The sequence below is a fragment of the Mustela putorius genome, unplaced genomic scaffold (genome assembly GCF_011764305.1).
Source record: "Mustela putorius furo isolate JIRA1106 unplaced genomic scaffold, ASM1176430v1.1 tig00000592_pilon_pilon_pilon, whole genome shotgun sequence".
In the NCBI taxonomy this organism is placed as follows: Eukaryota; Metazoa; Chordata; class Mammalia; order Carnivora; family Mustelidae; genus Mustela; species Mustela putorius.
This window is the reverse complement of record NW_025421426.1, coordinates 6,391,304-6,408,516: the sequence shown is the minus strand read 5'-3', so window position 1 is coordinate 6,408,516 and position 17,213 is coordinate 6,391,304. Positions and strand designations below refer to the sequence as shown.

The 17,213-nt window shown below is 39.6% G+C and overlaps 1 protein-coding gene across 3 annotated transcripts in view; it reads left to right on the top strand.

Annotated features, from left to right (window-relative positions):
* The window catches only part of CSE1L (chromosome segregation 1 like), a 49,225-nt gene that overhangs the window by 23,520 nt on the left and 8,492 nt on the right, over positions 1 to 17,213 (top strand). For all 3 annotated transcript variants that reach the window (XM_004746239.3, XM_004746242.3, XM_004746240.3), the window contains exons 6-16: positions 322 to 412; positions 2,345 to 2,452; positions 4,003 to 4,095; positions 7,248 to 7,415; positions 7,545 to 7,674; positions 9,574 to 9,639; positions 10,039 to 10,241; positions 11,063 to 11,147; positions 12,842 to 12,903; positions 15,353 to 15,489; positions 16,614 to 16,717. In XM_004746239.3, the coding sequence (XP_004746296.1) occupies positions 322 to 412; positions 2,345 to 2,452; positions 4,003 to 4,095; positions 7,248 to 7,415; positions 7,545 to 7,674; positions 9,574 to 9,639; positions 10,039 to 10,241; positions 11,063 to 11,147; positions 12,842 to 12,903; positions 15,353 to 15,489; positions 16,614 to 16,717 (1,247 nt within the window). The remainder of the gene's footprint in view (positions 1 to 321; positions 413 to 2,344; positions 2,453 to 4,002; positions 4,096 to 7,247; positions 7,416 to 7,544; positions 7,675 to 9,573; positions 9,640 to 10,038; positions 10,242 to 11,062; positions 11,148 to 12,841; positions 12,904 to 15,352; positions 15,490 to 16,613; positions 16,718 to 17,213) is intronic.

Genomic DNA, 17,213 nt, shown 5'->3' with positions numbered 1-17,213 from the left:
TCAAATGCTTTTTTCAAATGCTTTTGTTATATATATAGATAGTGACTATTGTCATTCCTTTGAATTTGGTAGTCTTAAAATAAGAGATAAGCTTCTCAGTTCATTATTGTGTTTCTTAAGTGGGATGTTTATTTCATGTAGCTATATTACTGTGAAATAAGGTCTTAATAAACTGCTTAATTCCTTTAAAAAGAAAACCAAGAAATCACTTTGAATTTCAGAAAGCTGTGTAGCCATGGGTTTTTCTCTAATCTGTCCTTGAAGACCTAAAGTTACTACATAGAAACTTGTAAATTTACCTTTTTTACCTTAATTTTTTAGATATCGCCATGAATTTAAGTCAAATGAGTTATGGACTGAAATTAAACTTGTTCTGGATGCCTTTGCTTTGCCTTTGACTAATCTTTTTAAGGTAATGGAATAACAATCTTGGTGATACTTTAAAATTACTTAATATTTTAAATTGCTTAATTATTTGTGTAAATTATAAGAGAATGCTTTGAAAATCTAGGTAGGTGATATTTAGACCAACATTGCTTTTGAAAAATTCCAAACCTACACAGAAACTGAGAAGACGATCTTATGACCCCCCCCATGTATGTATTATATAAGTTTAACAGTATTACTTTTTTTTCTTCCCTTCCCCTCATTTTGTAGGAATGTTTAAAAGGGAATCCCAGGCATTATATTTTGCTCAAGTATTTGCGTATGCATCTCTAAAGGAATTGCTCCCCATTTTGATTCGACTGTGTAGTTTAGCTGATTAATTTATATATTTGTACATCGTTTTATATTGCATAGGCTATTTTCTTAAACATGTTCTTCAACTCTGTGAGAATCCTATAAGATTGGAAGAGGTAATTTTTTTTTTAAAGGTAATCTCTATATCCACCTTGGGGCTCAAACTTATAACCCTGAGATCAAGAGTCATATGGTCCACTGATTGAGCCGGCCAGATCCTCCCCCTACCCCATTTTGTTACATGCCAGGACCCTGGGAGCATGACCTGAACTGAAGGCAGAGGCTTAACCCACGGAGCCACCCAGTCGCCCCTGAAGTAGATACATTCTTAACCTCTTTTTTCAGATAGGGAAAGAAGGTTCAGTATCACACAACTAATAAAAAAGGAGCCAAGCGTCAAGCCCAGTTTTGCTAACTCTGGAAAAGGTGCTCATTTCCTTTTTTCAAAAAGGAAAGTTTTCTGATTTTCAAAACTTTCTAAGATGTGGAATGTGCATCACATTTTTCATTGTTAGGATGTCTTACTGATCGTACATTTTTACCTAAAAAAATAAAATTGGACAAAATATATATAATCAATATTTTCTACCTATTAGGTTGATAAGATTCTTCATTTCTTTCCACTGGTGTTAAAAGTGTTAGAGTGCAATGAATTGAACATTCTTGTGTCTTGTCCATCATATTATAAATAGTACTGTCTGGAGTTTGACATTTCATTCAGAAAACCTTAATATTCATATTTCTTTACTCCACAATATAAGAAGTATCATTTGTTGTGTATCTTACACATAGTGTTCAAAGGTACTGGACATCACATGTATATTTCTTGATTCTCATATTCTCTCTCTGAGGCAGGTATTATTTTCAGATTATACATGAGATTAGGGCTCAATAAAATAACTTACTTGCTTAAAGTAGTGTTCATTATGAACAACAGAGTGGATTATATCTAGGTCCATCTGGCTTGCAAAATCTGTGCTCTTAGCATTCTCATCTGCTTTAGTTAATATATTTACTATGAAAATTAGCAGTGTGCGTAAGTTTTATAGATAAGCCTGTTTATTGCAGTTAGAATAACAAATAATTTGAAACAACTTAGATGCCAGGGGAATCATTTAAGAGAGCATATAAAGGGCGCCTGGGTGGCTCAGTGGGTTAAGCCGCTGCCTTCGGCTCAGGTCATGATCTCAGGGTCCTGGGATCGAGTCCCGCATCGGGCTCTCTGCTCAGTGGGGAGCCTGCTTCCCTCTCTCTCTCTCTGCCTGCCTCTCTGCCTGCTTGTGATCTCTGTCTGTCAAATAAATAAATAAAATCTTTAAAAAAAAAAAAAAGAGAGAGAGAGAGCATATAAAGATAGTTTTGTAATATATTTATATACACAAAGGAGAGTGGAAGGATCTAGTCCAAGTGTTAACACTGAACTTTTAGTAGTGCTGTTATGGACAGTTTAAAAATATATACTGTTGTAACATATTTTTCAGAATCTTTTCAATGACAGTATACTACTATTTAAAAGCCAAATTTTGGAGAGGATATATAGCATCAGCCTGTTTCACTTAAGTTTACAGTACACTAAAACCATATCCCTAAATTCCTTCCTAAGGCCACTATTGAACTCTGCAGTACCCATGCAAATGATGCCTCTGCCCTAAGGATTCTTTTTTCTTCCTTGATCCTTATCTCAAAATTGTTCTACAGTTTAAACTTTCAGGTAAGTTTTTTTATATTTCTTGCTTTTGATTCTTTGATATCAAATATACAAGTTTTCAATTAATAAAGACTTCTTTGCCAGCATTGATTTTTCTGAAAGAAATTAGTGTTTTTCTGACTCCCATCCCATTTTTTTGTCTATAAGTAGTGTTCCATTTTATAGTCATTCCTAGAGATATTTCTAGGACACTTCACGGGGAGAGGTAGCATTTTCTTATGTTCTAATAACTTAGAGGACCCTACTTCCTGAACCACTGTTTTGGACAGTCACCCTATATACTGTATTATTGAAGACGTGGAGAGATCATATTCTCAGGCCTTTCTCTTTAACTCATTTAAGTGGATATTAACACTGGAAGAACAGTGTTTTGGTTAGAGGTCTATGGCTAACTTATACAAAAAGGCTCTTATTGACACCTGGGAGACCAAATGCTAAAAATCCAGGTTTGGGAAGGTATAAGAACCAATGGCATTTCTGAGGAAACAGCCATAGACTTCTGGTAGAAAATGCCTGGTCACCGTCTTGCTACTGAGACAGTGGCCTCCATTCTTTTTGGGTCTTTAAGAGGGGTCTTACGGTGCATATTACTGGACTGAGATGCAAGAGGAACAGTCTGGCCTTTTCCTTGCTCACAGCCAGGGCCAAGTACCTGGACTTTCTCCTCATAACATGATTATACTCACAGTGGTAGGAGGAGCGTTCTCTGAAAGGAACAGGCAAAATAGGAGATGAACAGTGCAAAATGGTATCCCCGCATCGGTGTTCAGCTGGGCACCAGTTGGAGAAATTTTTACTTAAAAGATATCACTGTTTTTGCTTGCATCTTCTTTTGAATTCTACTTCCTAGAAATCAGTTAGAATGAGGCTCTTAATGACTTGTTAGGCATAATCTGGAAGACCAAAGAAAGGAGGTATAATCTTTATCCTTGGAGTGACTTATCCCTCATTAAGAAGGCAGTATGGTCACACAGGAAGTCAGTGGCTGTATAAGACAGTCTGAATTGGTGCTCATCTCAAAATAGATGCGATAGTTGAGAAAGGAAAAGGAAGAAAGATACTGGTGAGCACTTGAATTTTTCTAAGGAAAGGCTTCGTAATAGTCTTAGCTACCTTGAAGGAATAAGTGAATTTAGATTGGGATAGGAACTAGGTGGCATCATTTGTAGTTGGAAGTGTATAAACCAGATAGACAGTGGTTTACTCAGCTGCCAGACCTGGCCGGAATAAAGAATTTTTTTTCTTTTTAAGATTTTATTATTTATTTGACAGACACAGAGAGAGAGGGAACACGAGCAGGGGCAGTGGGAGAGGGAGAAGCAGACTTCCTGTGGGTCTTGATCCCAGCACCCTGGGATCATGACCTGAGCCAAAGGCAGATGCTTAATAACTAAGCCACCCGGGTTCCCCTGGAATAAAGAATTCTTGTCTAAATAGTTAATGGTTGGCTCAGGCTGAGGAGTGTGGACTTAAGCCTCTTTGGGATGGGGACAAAGCCGACTAAAATAACATTAATTTTAATCAAAAGTCTCAAGTCAGTGTTTATTCTTTAGGACCTCCCTGAGTTTTTTGAAGATAATATGGAAACTTGGATGAACAATTTCCATACCCTCTTGACGTTAGATAATAAGCTTCTACAAACTGATGTAAGTATTTAAAAATGTTTCACAGGTAGCTCTGTTTTAAATGAATAATTGTTTTGAAATATAATATTAGATTTTGATTAAACCTCCATTTTTAAAAGTGTAAAATAAAGTCTCCCTTCAAAGCCTTGGAATATAGTTAGACTTCAGAAAATGAAATAGTTATCTGAGAACATTTATATATTATTTTATTTTTTTAAAGATTTTATTTATTTGTCAGAAAGGGAACACATACAAGGGAGCAGCAGGCAGAGGAAGAGGCAGGCTCCCCACTGAGCAGGGAGCCTGATGGAGGACTTGATCCCAAGACCCCAGGATCATCACCTGAGCCAAAGTTAGAGGTTTAACCGATTGAGCCACCCAGGTGTCCCAAGAGCGTTTATTTATCTATTTTATTTTTAAAAGATTTTTCTTATTTATTTGATGGAGAGAGACTTATAAGCAGGGGAAGCAGCGGGGAGAGGGAGAAGGAGAAATAGACTCCTTACTCAGCAGGAAGCCTGATGTGGGGCTCAATCCCAGGACCTAGGGATCATGCCTGAGGTGAGGGCAGATGGTTAACCAACTGAGCCACCCAGGTGCTCCTGTTTATTCATTTTTTTTTTTTTTTAAGATTTTATTTATTTATTTGACAGACAGATCACAAGTAGGCAGAGAGGCAGGCAGAGAGAGAGAGAGAAGCAGGCTTCCTGCGGAGCAGAGAGCCCGATGCGGGGCTGGTTCCCAGGACCCTGAGATCATGACCCGAGCCGAAGGCAGCAGCCCAAACCACTGAGCCACCCAGGCGCCCCTGTTTATTCATTTTTTTTTTTTTTTTTTTTTAAAGATTTTATTTATTTATTTGACAGACAGAGATCACAAGCAGGCAGACAGGCAGAGAGAGGGAGAGGAGGAAGCAGGCTCCCTGCAGAGCAGAGAGCTCGATGCGGGACTCGATCCCAGGACCCCGAGACCATGACCTGAGCCGAAGGCAGCGGCCCAACCCACTGAGCCACCCAGGCGCCCCTGTTTATTCATTTTTTAAGTAAACTCTCACCAACATAGGGCTCAGAGACTGAGAGTTGCACATTCTACTGAACATTTACATTTTGGTTCCTAAAAATTTTTTACTCTTACAGTATTAATAGGTAGAATCCAAGAATATAAGTAATATTTGATTATGTGGCATAGTCTATGTTTATTATTTTTTAAATTATTTTTTATGTAAATTCAGGAGAGGGAGCACATAGAATTACTCTTATTGTGGCCTGGCATAGGTAGGTTCACAGTTTATAGAAAAGGCTATTTCTTTACAGGATTGAAAATAAATCCTCAGAGTATTCACACTGTGAACATTTTTTTTTTTTTAAAAGATTTTATTTATTTATTTGACAGAGAGAAATCACAAGTAGATGGAGAGGCAGGCAGAGAGAGAGAGAGAGGGAAGCAGGCTCTCTGCTGAGCAGAGAGCCCGATGCGGGACTCGATCCCAGGACCCTGAGATCATGACCTGAGCCGAAGTCAGGGGCTTAACCCACTGAGCCACCCAGGCGCCCCCACACTGTGAACATTTTATGAAACAGAAAGCTATCATTGAAGATATTAAGAAAACTTAAATCTTTATACCAGTAGGCTCTTTTTAAAAAATCAGTGCAGCATAGGAATGTGGGGGCATTGTGAAGGTTTGTAATATGTTAAAATTTCTGGTCTGGGTTTTATAATCATATGTACATTTCATTATAGCTCTTTGTGTTACCATTTGCTTATTTATTAATAGACTTTGATCTACCTCTTTTCCAAGAAACAAAAAAAACATAAAAGCAAAATATTAAGAATGCTTCCATTTTGGATAAAATTAGAAAAGGTGATTCAAATCAGTTTTTAGGAGTGGGATGCAGAGAGAGTTATTTTTGTGGGTGTACAGCAAATTTTGTCAGATTTGCCAACTAAAAAGCAACAACAATAAAAAATAGAGCTCCCATGAAATAATTCTTTCAGTCTAGTAGGAGAAAGCAATGCCCTCAGAGAACAAAGCTTGTCTTCACACTTCTGTCTAAAGGCAGTTTTTCACCTAGGATTCTTACAGGGAGCTGTTGGCTCATTTATCCAGGTACTACCACCTTGTGTCCTCTCCCTACGTAATATCCCTTATGTTATGCCTTGAAGAGCCTCCTGTTTTCTGTCATCTAAATTTGAGTTCTTTGGCATATAGCACAACTCCGAAAGTGTTTATGGATTGCTATTACAGTAGAGATCGTTACATAAATGACTGTCATGGTTTAGATTGGGATTGGCAAACTCTTCCTCTAAAGGTTTAGGTGGTAAATATTTTTGATTTTGTGGCTGTACAGTCTCTGTTCTGGCTGCTCGGCCCTGCAGTTGCGGTTGAAAGAAAGCAGCTGTAGGCAATGCTATCAATCTTGTAAACATAGAGAAGGAATGATGTCAATGTAAAGAAGGAATGGCTGTGTTTCAATAAAATTTCACTTACAAAAATAGGCAGCAGGCCTACAGACCACAAGTTTGACCCTTAAATTAGCTTGCTTTTTAATATGTTATAACCAGAATATTGTGGGTGAGAATCCTATAGCATTATTATTTTAAAGATTTTATTTATTTGAGAGATAGAGTGAGCGAGAGAGAGAGCACATGAGCAAGGGCAGAGGGAGAGGGAGAAGCGGCCTTCCTGCAAGCAGGGAGCCCAGTGGTAGGACTCGATCCCAGGGCCCTGGGATCATGACCTAAGCTGAAGGAAGAGGCTTAGACGACTAAGCCTCCCAGGCACCCCATCCTATAGCATTATTTAATCTTAACGTATTTGAAATGAGAACCTTTTGGGAGGAGATACAAGACAGTATAGCTGACCATGTTACAAAGGAAAGTGTGATATGGTCTTTTATCATTCAGGTTTCTCTAGGAATATGTTATTTTCAATTGAATATGTAAATATCTCATAATTCAGCTACCAAAAGAAAAGTCTCTAATCGCTCCATGATTAATAAATGATAAGCATTTCATTTGCTATGTATTTGAAATACTAAGTGAATCCATCGACGTTGGCATAGTTGTAGATTACAACCCTAGGTTTTATTTTTAGTTTCAGGAATTACAGCTACTGTGTATTTATGGTAATTTTAAAGTTTTATATTTGAGTTTTCTGTTTTCTCATATGTGAGGATGAAGAGGAAGCAGGCTTACTGGAGCTCTTAAAATCCCAGATTTGTGACAATGCTGCACTCTATGCACAGAAGTATGATGAGGAATTTCAGCGGTACCTGCCTCGTTTTGTCACAGCCATCTGGAATTTACTAGTTACAACAGGTCAAGAGGTTAAATACGACTTGGTAAGATGACGGTGGAGATGCATAATTAACACATTCTCTCCCTACCTCCCCCAAGAAATAAATGATTCAGTTTTGCTGTTAAAATTATGCCTATTAAAAAAAAATGCCTATTTTTGTGTTTCATTCCAGTTGGTAAGTAATGCAATTCAGTTTCTGGCTTCCGTCTGTGAGAGACCCCACTATAAGAATCTGTTTGAGGACCAAAACACGCTGACAAGCATCTGCGAGAAGGTTATTGTGCCTAACATGGAATTTAGAGGTAATTATAGCAAAGTCTAAAGCCTTTTCAGGAGATTAAAAACTTGGTTTTTTTAAAGCATATATTAGTATAAGTTTATTATTAAGTCTGCCCCATGTTGTACATGCAGTCTGATTTTTTTCATTGCTAATTAAAACTTCCTGTAGGTCACTTACTCCCTATTATCTAAACCAAGACAAGAAAAAAAAAGTGGTATAAAACATTTGTGAGTGTGGCTGTATTGAGCTTTGTTTTATGTTGTAGAGCGTTTTTCACAGAAATATTGAATAAGGTAAAAAAAAAATCTATTACATTGAGAAGAAAGTAAACCATCTAGGATCTCAGTTTAGGAAAGAATTTGGTTTTGTTTGATTTAGTGTTTCACTGAGGTAAATAGCTGTTGTGAAATAGTTGAGTGTGGAAGTGATTGATAACCTTTAAATGCAGAGCTGAAGCCCACTTAGTTTCTGATTAAGGTTAAGAGAGTCCCAAGACTATATTTATATACAAATTGCCTTCTTACAGCTGGGAAGAACAGATAGTAAATGTGGAAGGAATTGTGTTTTACGTCAAAGTAATCATTAGGTCAATGGTGCTCAAATTATCAGCAACTAAAAGGAATCAAGAATAATACAGTGTGAAGTTTTATTGCCTTTTGTGTTTTCGTAAAACTATAAAGGACAAATCATTTTGATGTTGTCTATTTTAATTTTTTTGGTTTGAAATGATTTTTATGAAGTAATAGTGATTATAGTTGTTAGGCTCTTTGTTTTTTTAATGTCCTTTCAGAAAAGTAGACATCCCTAGGTTGGGTGCAACATTCAACTTTTTTTTTTTTTTAAGATTTTACTTACTTATTTAACAGAGATTACAAGTAGGCAGAGAGGCAGGCAGAGAGAGAGTGGGGGAAGCAGGCTCCCTGCTGAGCAGAGAGCCTGATGTGGGGCTCGATCCCAGGACCCTGGGATCATGACCTGAGCCGAAGGCAGTGGCTTACCCCACTGAGCCACCTAGGCAGCACCCCCCCCTTTTTTTTAAGATTTTATTTATTTATTTGAGAGAGAGAGAGACATGAGAGGGGCGAGGTCAGAGGGAAAAGCAGTCTCCCTGCCGAGCAGGGAGCCTGATGTGGGACTCGATCCTGGGACTCCAGGATCATGACCTGAGCTGAAGGCAGTTGCTTAACCAGCTGAGCCACCCAGGTGCCCCAACATTCAACTTTTGAAGTTGGTGGTGAAGTCTAATTCTGGGGACATGGTCACATTAGAACAAGTGAGCTGTGTGACTTACCTATTACCTTACCTTTTAGGGTGGCATTTGCTGTTCTTAAGTAATGATTAAGAATATATGAAGTAGGGGTGCTTGGGTGGCTCTGTTGTTGAGTGTCTCTGCCTTCGGCTCAGGTCATGATTCCCGGGTCCTGGGATCAAGCCCTGCATCGGGCTCCCTGCTCAGCAAGAACCCTGCTTCCCCCTCTCCCGTCCCCCCACTTGTGTTCCTTCTCTCGCTATCTGTCAAACAAACAAAATCTTAAAAAAAGAAGACTATATGAAGTAGGGCACCTGGGTGGCTTAGTCAGTTAAGCGTCTGCCTTAGGCTCCAGTCATGATCTCAGGGTCCTGGGGTCGAGCCCCACATTGGGCTCCCTGCTCAGCAAGGTGCCTGCTTCTCCCTCTCCCTCTGCCTGCTGCTCTGTCTGCTTGTGCTCTCTCTTTCTCTCTGTCAAATACATGAATAAAATCTTAACATACATACATATTATATACACACACACATACACGAAGCAGTCTTTTTTTGGGAAGGAACATTTTGCTGGAAAACATGGCAATTCTACATAGTCTTCTGTGTACTTGGCTGTGAAAGTACAATGACTTGTTATGTCTTTGGCTGAGTTACTTGAAGTGCCATCTCTCTTTGAAGCTGCTGATGAGGAAGCTTTTGAAGACAATTCTGAGGAGTACATAAGAAGAGATTTGGAAGGATCTGGTATGTATTTTGTTTTTAACTTAGTCTGACAGCAAAGCTCTTTTAAACTTGCTCTTTCTGGTTACTCTGGGGAGCAGTGGGAGTTGGCACAACCGCCTTTCCTCCTGTAACCTTGTACACCTTAAAGAGTGGCTGTTGTTTGAGCTTATGCATATGTTCAACGTTTAATCACCTGCTTTCTCTTTTTTAATATGCTTATTAGTGTGTAACTACTACTGTAACCTTTTTAGTTCCCATTTTGTATTTGTTGTGAACAAAAGAATGTTTTTGTTTTTAAGATTTTTTTTTCATTGTTGATGTTGCTAAGAGCGATCAGGTGACAATTTGTTGCCTTATAATCTTTGATTCAGTTGGTTGGTGGATGTTTCTCCTATGATATATTTCCCTTTCATTTTATAGATATTGATACTAGGCGCAGAGCTGCTTGTGATCTAGTACGAGGATTGTGCAAGTTTTTTGAGGGACCCGTGACAGGAATCTTCTCTGGTTATGTTAATTCCATGCTGCAGGAATATGCAAAAAACCCGTCTGTCAACTGGAAACACAAAGATGCAGCCATTTACCTTGTGACATCTTTGGCATCAAAAGCCCAAACACAGAAGGTGAATCTTTTCAATATAGTTTTTTTTCTAAAATAGACTTGGTGTGGTAACCACAGAAATCAGAACTAATACATTTCTGATGATACAGCGTACTTTCCTGGATAATGTATTAGTTCTGATTAGAATTTATGTAGTCTCCCAAGATGACTTTACATTGGTATATTAAGCACTTAATTTTCTTATGGACAGAAAACTGATAGATACCACAGTTGTTTCCTTAGCTGAGACTCAGTGTATATAATGTGCTAAATTTAAATTTAGCTTAAATTAGGGAGATTTCTTTATTGTCTATTAAAATAGTCTTGGTTTTTTATATTTAAGCAGTTTGTGAGTTGAAGTGTTCATCTCCATTTGTAACCTGTTATTTTAGAGGGAGATGAGGAGCCTCTTAAGCAGGCTTTAGGGCTTACAACCTTGAGATGACGACCCAGGCCGAAATCAAGAGTCAGATGCTCAACCAACTAAGCTAACCAGGTGCCCCTATAACCTGTTTTTTTTTTTAAAGTTGCCTGGGGCGCCTGGGTGGCTCAGATGGTTTAAGTGACTGCCTTCGACTCAGGTCGTGAACTCTGGGTCCTGGGATCGAGTCCCGTGTCAGATTCCTTGGTCCGAGTTGTACTCTGCAGTGAGTCTGCTTCTCCCTCTCTCTTTGCCTCTTCCCTGCTTGTGCTCGCTCTCCCTGTATCTTTCTCAAATGAATAAATACATAAAATAAAAAAAAATAAATACATAAAAGTTGCCTAAATTTCCTATGTATTAGGTTGTGTTAATTGTGTACAGGTATTTCATATCATTTACCCTGTTAAAAATTTGTTTTTCAGCATGGAATTACACAAGCAAATGAACTTGTAAACCTGACTGAGTTCTTCGTGAATCACATTCTACCTGATTTAAAATCAGCTAATGGTGAGTTTGTGAAAAATTTTTTATGCCACTTACAACACTTTTTACTTGAGGGTATTTGTTTTGTTGTTGTTTTTTATATATGAATGTAATCTCTGTCCCCAACATGTGGCTTAAACTCAAGACCGTGAACATCAGAATTCACATGCTCTATTGACTGAGCCAGCCAGGCATCCCCGCATTGCTATTTTATACTACAAAATAAGTAACATTATGGCAAAAGTCATAGGGGCTCTATAGCACCATGATACTCAGAAAATTGGTTGCTAACCTTGTTGCAGTTATTCCTGTGTGTGTGTGTTTTGTTTTGTTTTCTTTTAAGACTTTATCTGAGAGAGAGAGAAAGCATGTGCAGAGGGAGAAGCAGATTCTCTGCTGAGCAGGGAAGCCCACCGTGGGGCTCTATCCCAGGACCCTGAGATCATGACCTGAGCTGAAGGTAGATGCTTAACCGAATAAGCCACCCAGGCATCCCTGCAGTTACTTCTTTTGTTGAATAAAATCTCAGATGGTTTCCCCGGGTTGTACCTGGTTGCAGTTAACTTTCTTTAAAGATGTTGCTTGTGTAGAAGGAAAACAGGAACAATTAAGACGAAATTGTAGCTCAGCTTTGTTATGCTGGTGCATACTCTAGGAATTAAACTTCAGGTTTTTTCCCTTCTCATTCGAAAAATGAATTTGAAAAGAAAATGAAATTAAAAACTGAAGCAAATTTAAAGTACTTCAAACTTCTAATTAAGGATAACTTCCTAAGTTTATGAAAGTATGTTGGTCAAGATACATTATATATTTATTCCCTTTTTAAAAACCTATGGTGGGGGCGCCTGGGTGGCTCAATGGGTTAAGCCGCTGCCTTCGGCTCGGGTCATGGTCTCGGGGTCCTGGGATCGAGTCCCGCATCGGGCTCTCTGCTCAGCGGGGAGCCTGCTTCCTCCTCTCACTGCCTGCCTCTCTGCCTACTTGTGATCTCTCTCTGTCAAATAAATAAATAAAATCTTTAAAAAAAAAAAAAAAAAACCTATGGTGGGCGCCTGGGTGGCTCAGTCAGGTGTCTGTCTCGTCATCTCCACTCAGGTCTTGGTCTCGGGGTCATGAGCTTCCATCCCTGCCTCGGGTCCCACGTGGGGCATGGGACCTATTTAAAAAAAAACAAAACAAAACCAAACCATTTTTGTATGGAAATGTTAAACACACTGAAAGGGAGAATATTATAATGAACTTCCATGCTTTACTGTCCTTGAGCTTTAAGAATTTTAAGTAATTGACCAATATTCTGTCTTTTTTTACTAATTGATTTTCCCACCATTAGAGCACTTTACAGGAAATCCCAGCCAGTGCTTGCTTTGGCAGCACATACAATAAGGAAATCCCAGCCTGAGAGACATGTTTTTGATTCGGAATAGCTTCACTTCTAGTTTAGAGGTGACACATGGTCATTAGCTTGTAGTCTAAATCATTTCTATTCAATTAATGTAAGCCGTAAATGCATGTTCATTTGTAATGAAACTTTACAAGGGGAAAAAACAAAATTAATCAATCTTATCAGAACAAATAGCTACATAGTAGAGCTTTATATAATTAACTTCAGTTACTTGACATTTTGGTTACCAAAACTGTTTCAAAAATCTGATAATGTCACTATTCTGGGAGTCATAGTCCCTAGCCCTTAAATAACTATGGTTTTATTTTTTTAATAGTGAATGAATTTCCTGTCCTTAAAGCTGATGGTATCAAATACATTATGATTTTTAGGAATCAAGTAAGTAGCTTTTGATTTATATGTTATATGCCACTTAATCTCTTAAGAGTTTTATTGTATACCAGCTTCTCTTCCCTTCTGTGCAATCCTACACGAAGTCCATGTCTAACAAAACAATAACTTCTTGAGAACTTAGGATTCCAGACCATGCTTAATTTTCTCCTTTGTCTTAGAAATAATCATTATACAGTGATTTTCATAAAAAACCGGGATCCATGGGGTGCCTGGGTGGCTCAGTAGCTTAAAGCCCCTGCCTTTGGCTCAGGTCATGATCCCAGAGTCCTGGAATCCGAGCCCCGCATCGGGCTCTCTGCTCGGCAGGGAGCCTGCTTCCTCCTCTCTGCCTGCCTCTCTGCCTACTTGTGATCTCTATCTGCCAAATTAATAAATAAAATCTTTAAAAAAAACAAACAAACAAAACAAAACTGGGATCCAAACAAGGTATAAACACATTGCTTATGGTTCATTATGTGTCTTGTCTTTCTTTTAAGATTTTTATTTATTTGAGAGAAAGTGTGCAGAAGCAAGGGGGAGGGGCAGAAAGAGAACCAGACCCCCCACTGAGCAGGGAGCACAACGGGGGTCTCCATCCCAGGACCCAAGATGATGATTTGACCAAAAAGTAGGCACTTAACCTACTGAACCATCCAGGCGCCCCTGTGTTGTCTCTTTATTTTATGACAGAGAGGTCCTCCTTCCCCTTTCATATGCCTCTAATTTTTGGAGAAACCTGTCATTTATCATGTAGTTTCTCACATTGTACTTTTAGCTGCTTGAATTCTCAAGTGTGTTTATGGTTTTATTACATACTTATTTCCACAAAAATTCTGTAGTATTCCATAGGTTTAAAACTATTTATATAAATGATATGATAAAAGGCCTATGGATGTTGTTTTTTTTTTTTTTTTTTTTTTTTAGATTTTATTTATTTATTTGACAGACAGAGATCACAAGTAGGCAGAGAGGCAGGCAGAGAGAGAGAGAGAGGAGGAAGCAGGCTCCCTGCAGAGCAGAGAGCTCTGCAGGGGCTCGATCCCAGGACCCTGAGATCATGACTGGAGCTGAAGGCAGAGGCTTAACCCACTGAGCCACCCAGGCGCCCCAAAGCTGTTTTATGTTAAAGAGTAATGAATGGGAATTCTAAATTTTAAGATTTTATTTATTTATTTGAGAGAGAGACAGAGGGAGCCAGATGCGGACTCAATCCCAGGACTCTGGGATCATGACCTGAGTTGAAGGCAGTTGCTTAATCAGCTGAACCACCCAGGTGCCCGGGAATTCTAAATTTTTAGAGGTTTCTCCCTCCCTCACTCCCTTCCTTCCTTTCTCTCTTGCTCTTTTTTTTTTTCCCTTTAGAGTAGGCTTCATACCCAGCCTGGAGCCCAACATGGGGCTTGAACTCATAACCCTGAGATTAAGACCTGACCTGAGAACAAGAATCGGGTGCTCAACTGCCAGAGCCACCCAGGCACCCCTAGAAGTTTCTAATGAAGATTAGTACTATTTTTGTATCAACCCCCCCCTTTTTCTTTTAGAAGAGAAAATGAAGCACAGATGGCTTAAGTGATTTCTCCAAGAAATGCCTGCCAGTAAAAAGTAGTTCTTAGTGAAGTCTTAGTTTGCCTGTCCATAATACTACATTACTTTATGGTGTATTTTTTTTTTTAAGATTTATTTATTTATTTGACAGATAGAGATCACAAGTAGGCAGAGAGGCAGGCAGAGAGATGGGGGGCAAGAAGGCTCCCCACTGAGCTGAGATTCTGATGCGGGGCTTGATCCCAGAGGCTTTAACCCACTGAGCCACCCAGGCTCCCCTGGTGTGTGTGTGTTTGTTTGTTTTTTAAGATTTTATTTGGGGTGCCTGGGTGGCTCAGTGGGTTAAGCCTGTGCCTTCGGCTCAGGTCGTGATCCCAGCATTCTGGGATCAAGCCCCATATCAGGCTCTGCTCGGAGGGAAGCCTGCTTCTCCCTCTCCCATTCCCCCGCCTTGTGTTCTCTCTCTCGCTGTGTCTCTCTCTGTCAAATAAATAAATAAAATCTTAAAAAAAAAAAAAAGATTTTATTTATTTATTTGACAGAGATCACAAGTAGGCAGAGAGAGAGGAAGGGAAGCAGGCTCCCCGTTGAGCAGAGAGCCCGCCAGGGCTTGATCCCAGGACCCTGGAATAGTGACCCGAGCTGAAGGCAGAGGCTTTAACCCATTGAGCTACCCAGGCGCCCCTATGGTGTATGTTTTTATTTGCAAGATTTTCCTCTGACCCTAGTTTAATGTTCAGAGGAAGAGAACTGTAAAAGTGACTGTGAATTGAGCCTTTACATGGAAGCAGAAGTTTCTGTTTCTCAGCCGTCTGGTCTCCCATTGTAACAGCTGAAAAAACACACATGCCAAGATCAGCAAGGCCTTCAACTCATTGAGTTAAAGCATGCATATTACTCTGTTTTTCAGGTACCAAAAGAACATCTTTTAGTCTCTATTCCTCTCTTGATTAATCACCTTCAAGCTGAAAGTATTGTTGTTCATACTTACGCAGCACATGCTCTGGAGAGGCTATTTACCATGAGAGGGCCTAACAGTACGACTCTGTAAGTGTCTGACTCCAAGCAGTTGTTATTTTTTTCAGCTAGAGTGGGAACTTTCTGGTCAAAGTTCTCTTTGACTATATTCATAATGTCATTAGTAGTTGGAAAATAAATGTATACTTTTCCCTCATTTAATTATTTCTGTGTCTCAGTCCAAAAGGATGAGGCCATATGCTAAAAATAGATACATTATGACAAAAAGTTAAATAGGAAATTGGGGCAAAGGAAAATAATAGGGTGAGATTCTAAAAAGAAATGTGTATCCAAGGATCAGGTACAGGAGTCCAGGAAACTCCTGAAATTTGTGCGTCTCCTTGCAACCAAGGCATCAAGGGCAACGTGGTGAGTTAAAATTTTCAATGTCCTTGAGATTAAAATGAAATAGTAACTCAGAAGGCAGCTCAGAAACTGGCCTTCATTAAGGGAGTATTCTTAGTACCATCATGCGACAGAACTTTTTTATGTGGCTGTTTTTGCATTATTACTCTGTGTGGAGATTGCTCCCAACTGAGTGGAAGTAATGCTCTAGGGTCCCAGACAGTAGCTCTTCTGGCCCGAGCCAAGGAGAAAATGTAGAGGAATGGACGGTCCGCATATCTTTCAGGCCATTCTGAAGCAGTGTTATTTCTTGAAACTGAGCTTTTGTTAAGAGATGGAAAATAGTTCTAGGTTCTTTTCTTCATCAAGAACTTGAAGTGCAGATATTCTTAGAGCCAATTAAGGGTTGAAAGGGCATCCTTTGAGGTGAGTCAAACCAGTACCTGTCTTCAGGCCCACAACTCATGCAGAATTTATGTGCCTGCTCCAGGAAAAGTAGATGACTGAGACCCCCAGGGTCTGCGCTCTGTTCTCGGTGGTGATAGTTACGACCCAAGGGTGACCTGAACAGCTTTAGATGATGTCAGGTTTGCCTGGATTTCGGTTTGTGTTTGATCCCAGATGTGCCTTTTTAGGAACTTAACGTAAACACATGTAAACAGTTACTTTCTTAAGGTATCTGTTGATTGTGAGTGGTGGGAGATGGCTCGCTTTATGCCAAGAAGTGTGGTTTAGTGGTTGCCCAAGAGAATTCCAGAGTGATCAGCTCAAGAGGTGGCAGTGACTGAAAGCTGTTTTTTCATCTATAGCTTTACAGCCGCAGAAATCGCACCGTTTGTTGAGATTCTACTAACAAACCTTTTCAAAGCTCTCACACTTCCTGGCTCTTCAGAAAATGAATATATTATGAAAGGTAGGCCGTTTCCCGGGTGTAAAGAATATAAGAATCCCATCTCCGATTACAGGGGTGAATGCTCGGAGTTGTGCTTTAGGTTATGTAGTCAATGAACCAGATACTGCTGGCTAAGCATTAGGTTGGTTTAGATATTTTTAAATGGAAAATTTTTTTGTTTATTGTTAACAGTGTTTTCAGAAAAAAAAAACATTACCCCGGTTTGATATAGAGCTCCTCTTGTTAAAGGAAAAGTAGCAAACTCCCTTTTTCTTTACCTCAATTCACTTGAGGGTGGAGAGCAGATCAGACAGTCGTTGGCGGCACACGCTAGGCTAGGTCGTGCCGTGAAACCCGGGTGCGCGTGCTGGGCTCCACAGGCATCCTGCCGCCATAGAGCTACTGCCAAGAACACAGGCAGCTGTAAACACCTTCCTGCTGCTACGTTGGGAGAGCGTCGTGGGGACAGCTCTGACTTTGGGGGCAAGTCTTAGTCACTATCGCATTGCAGTAGCTT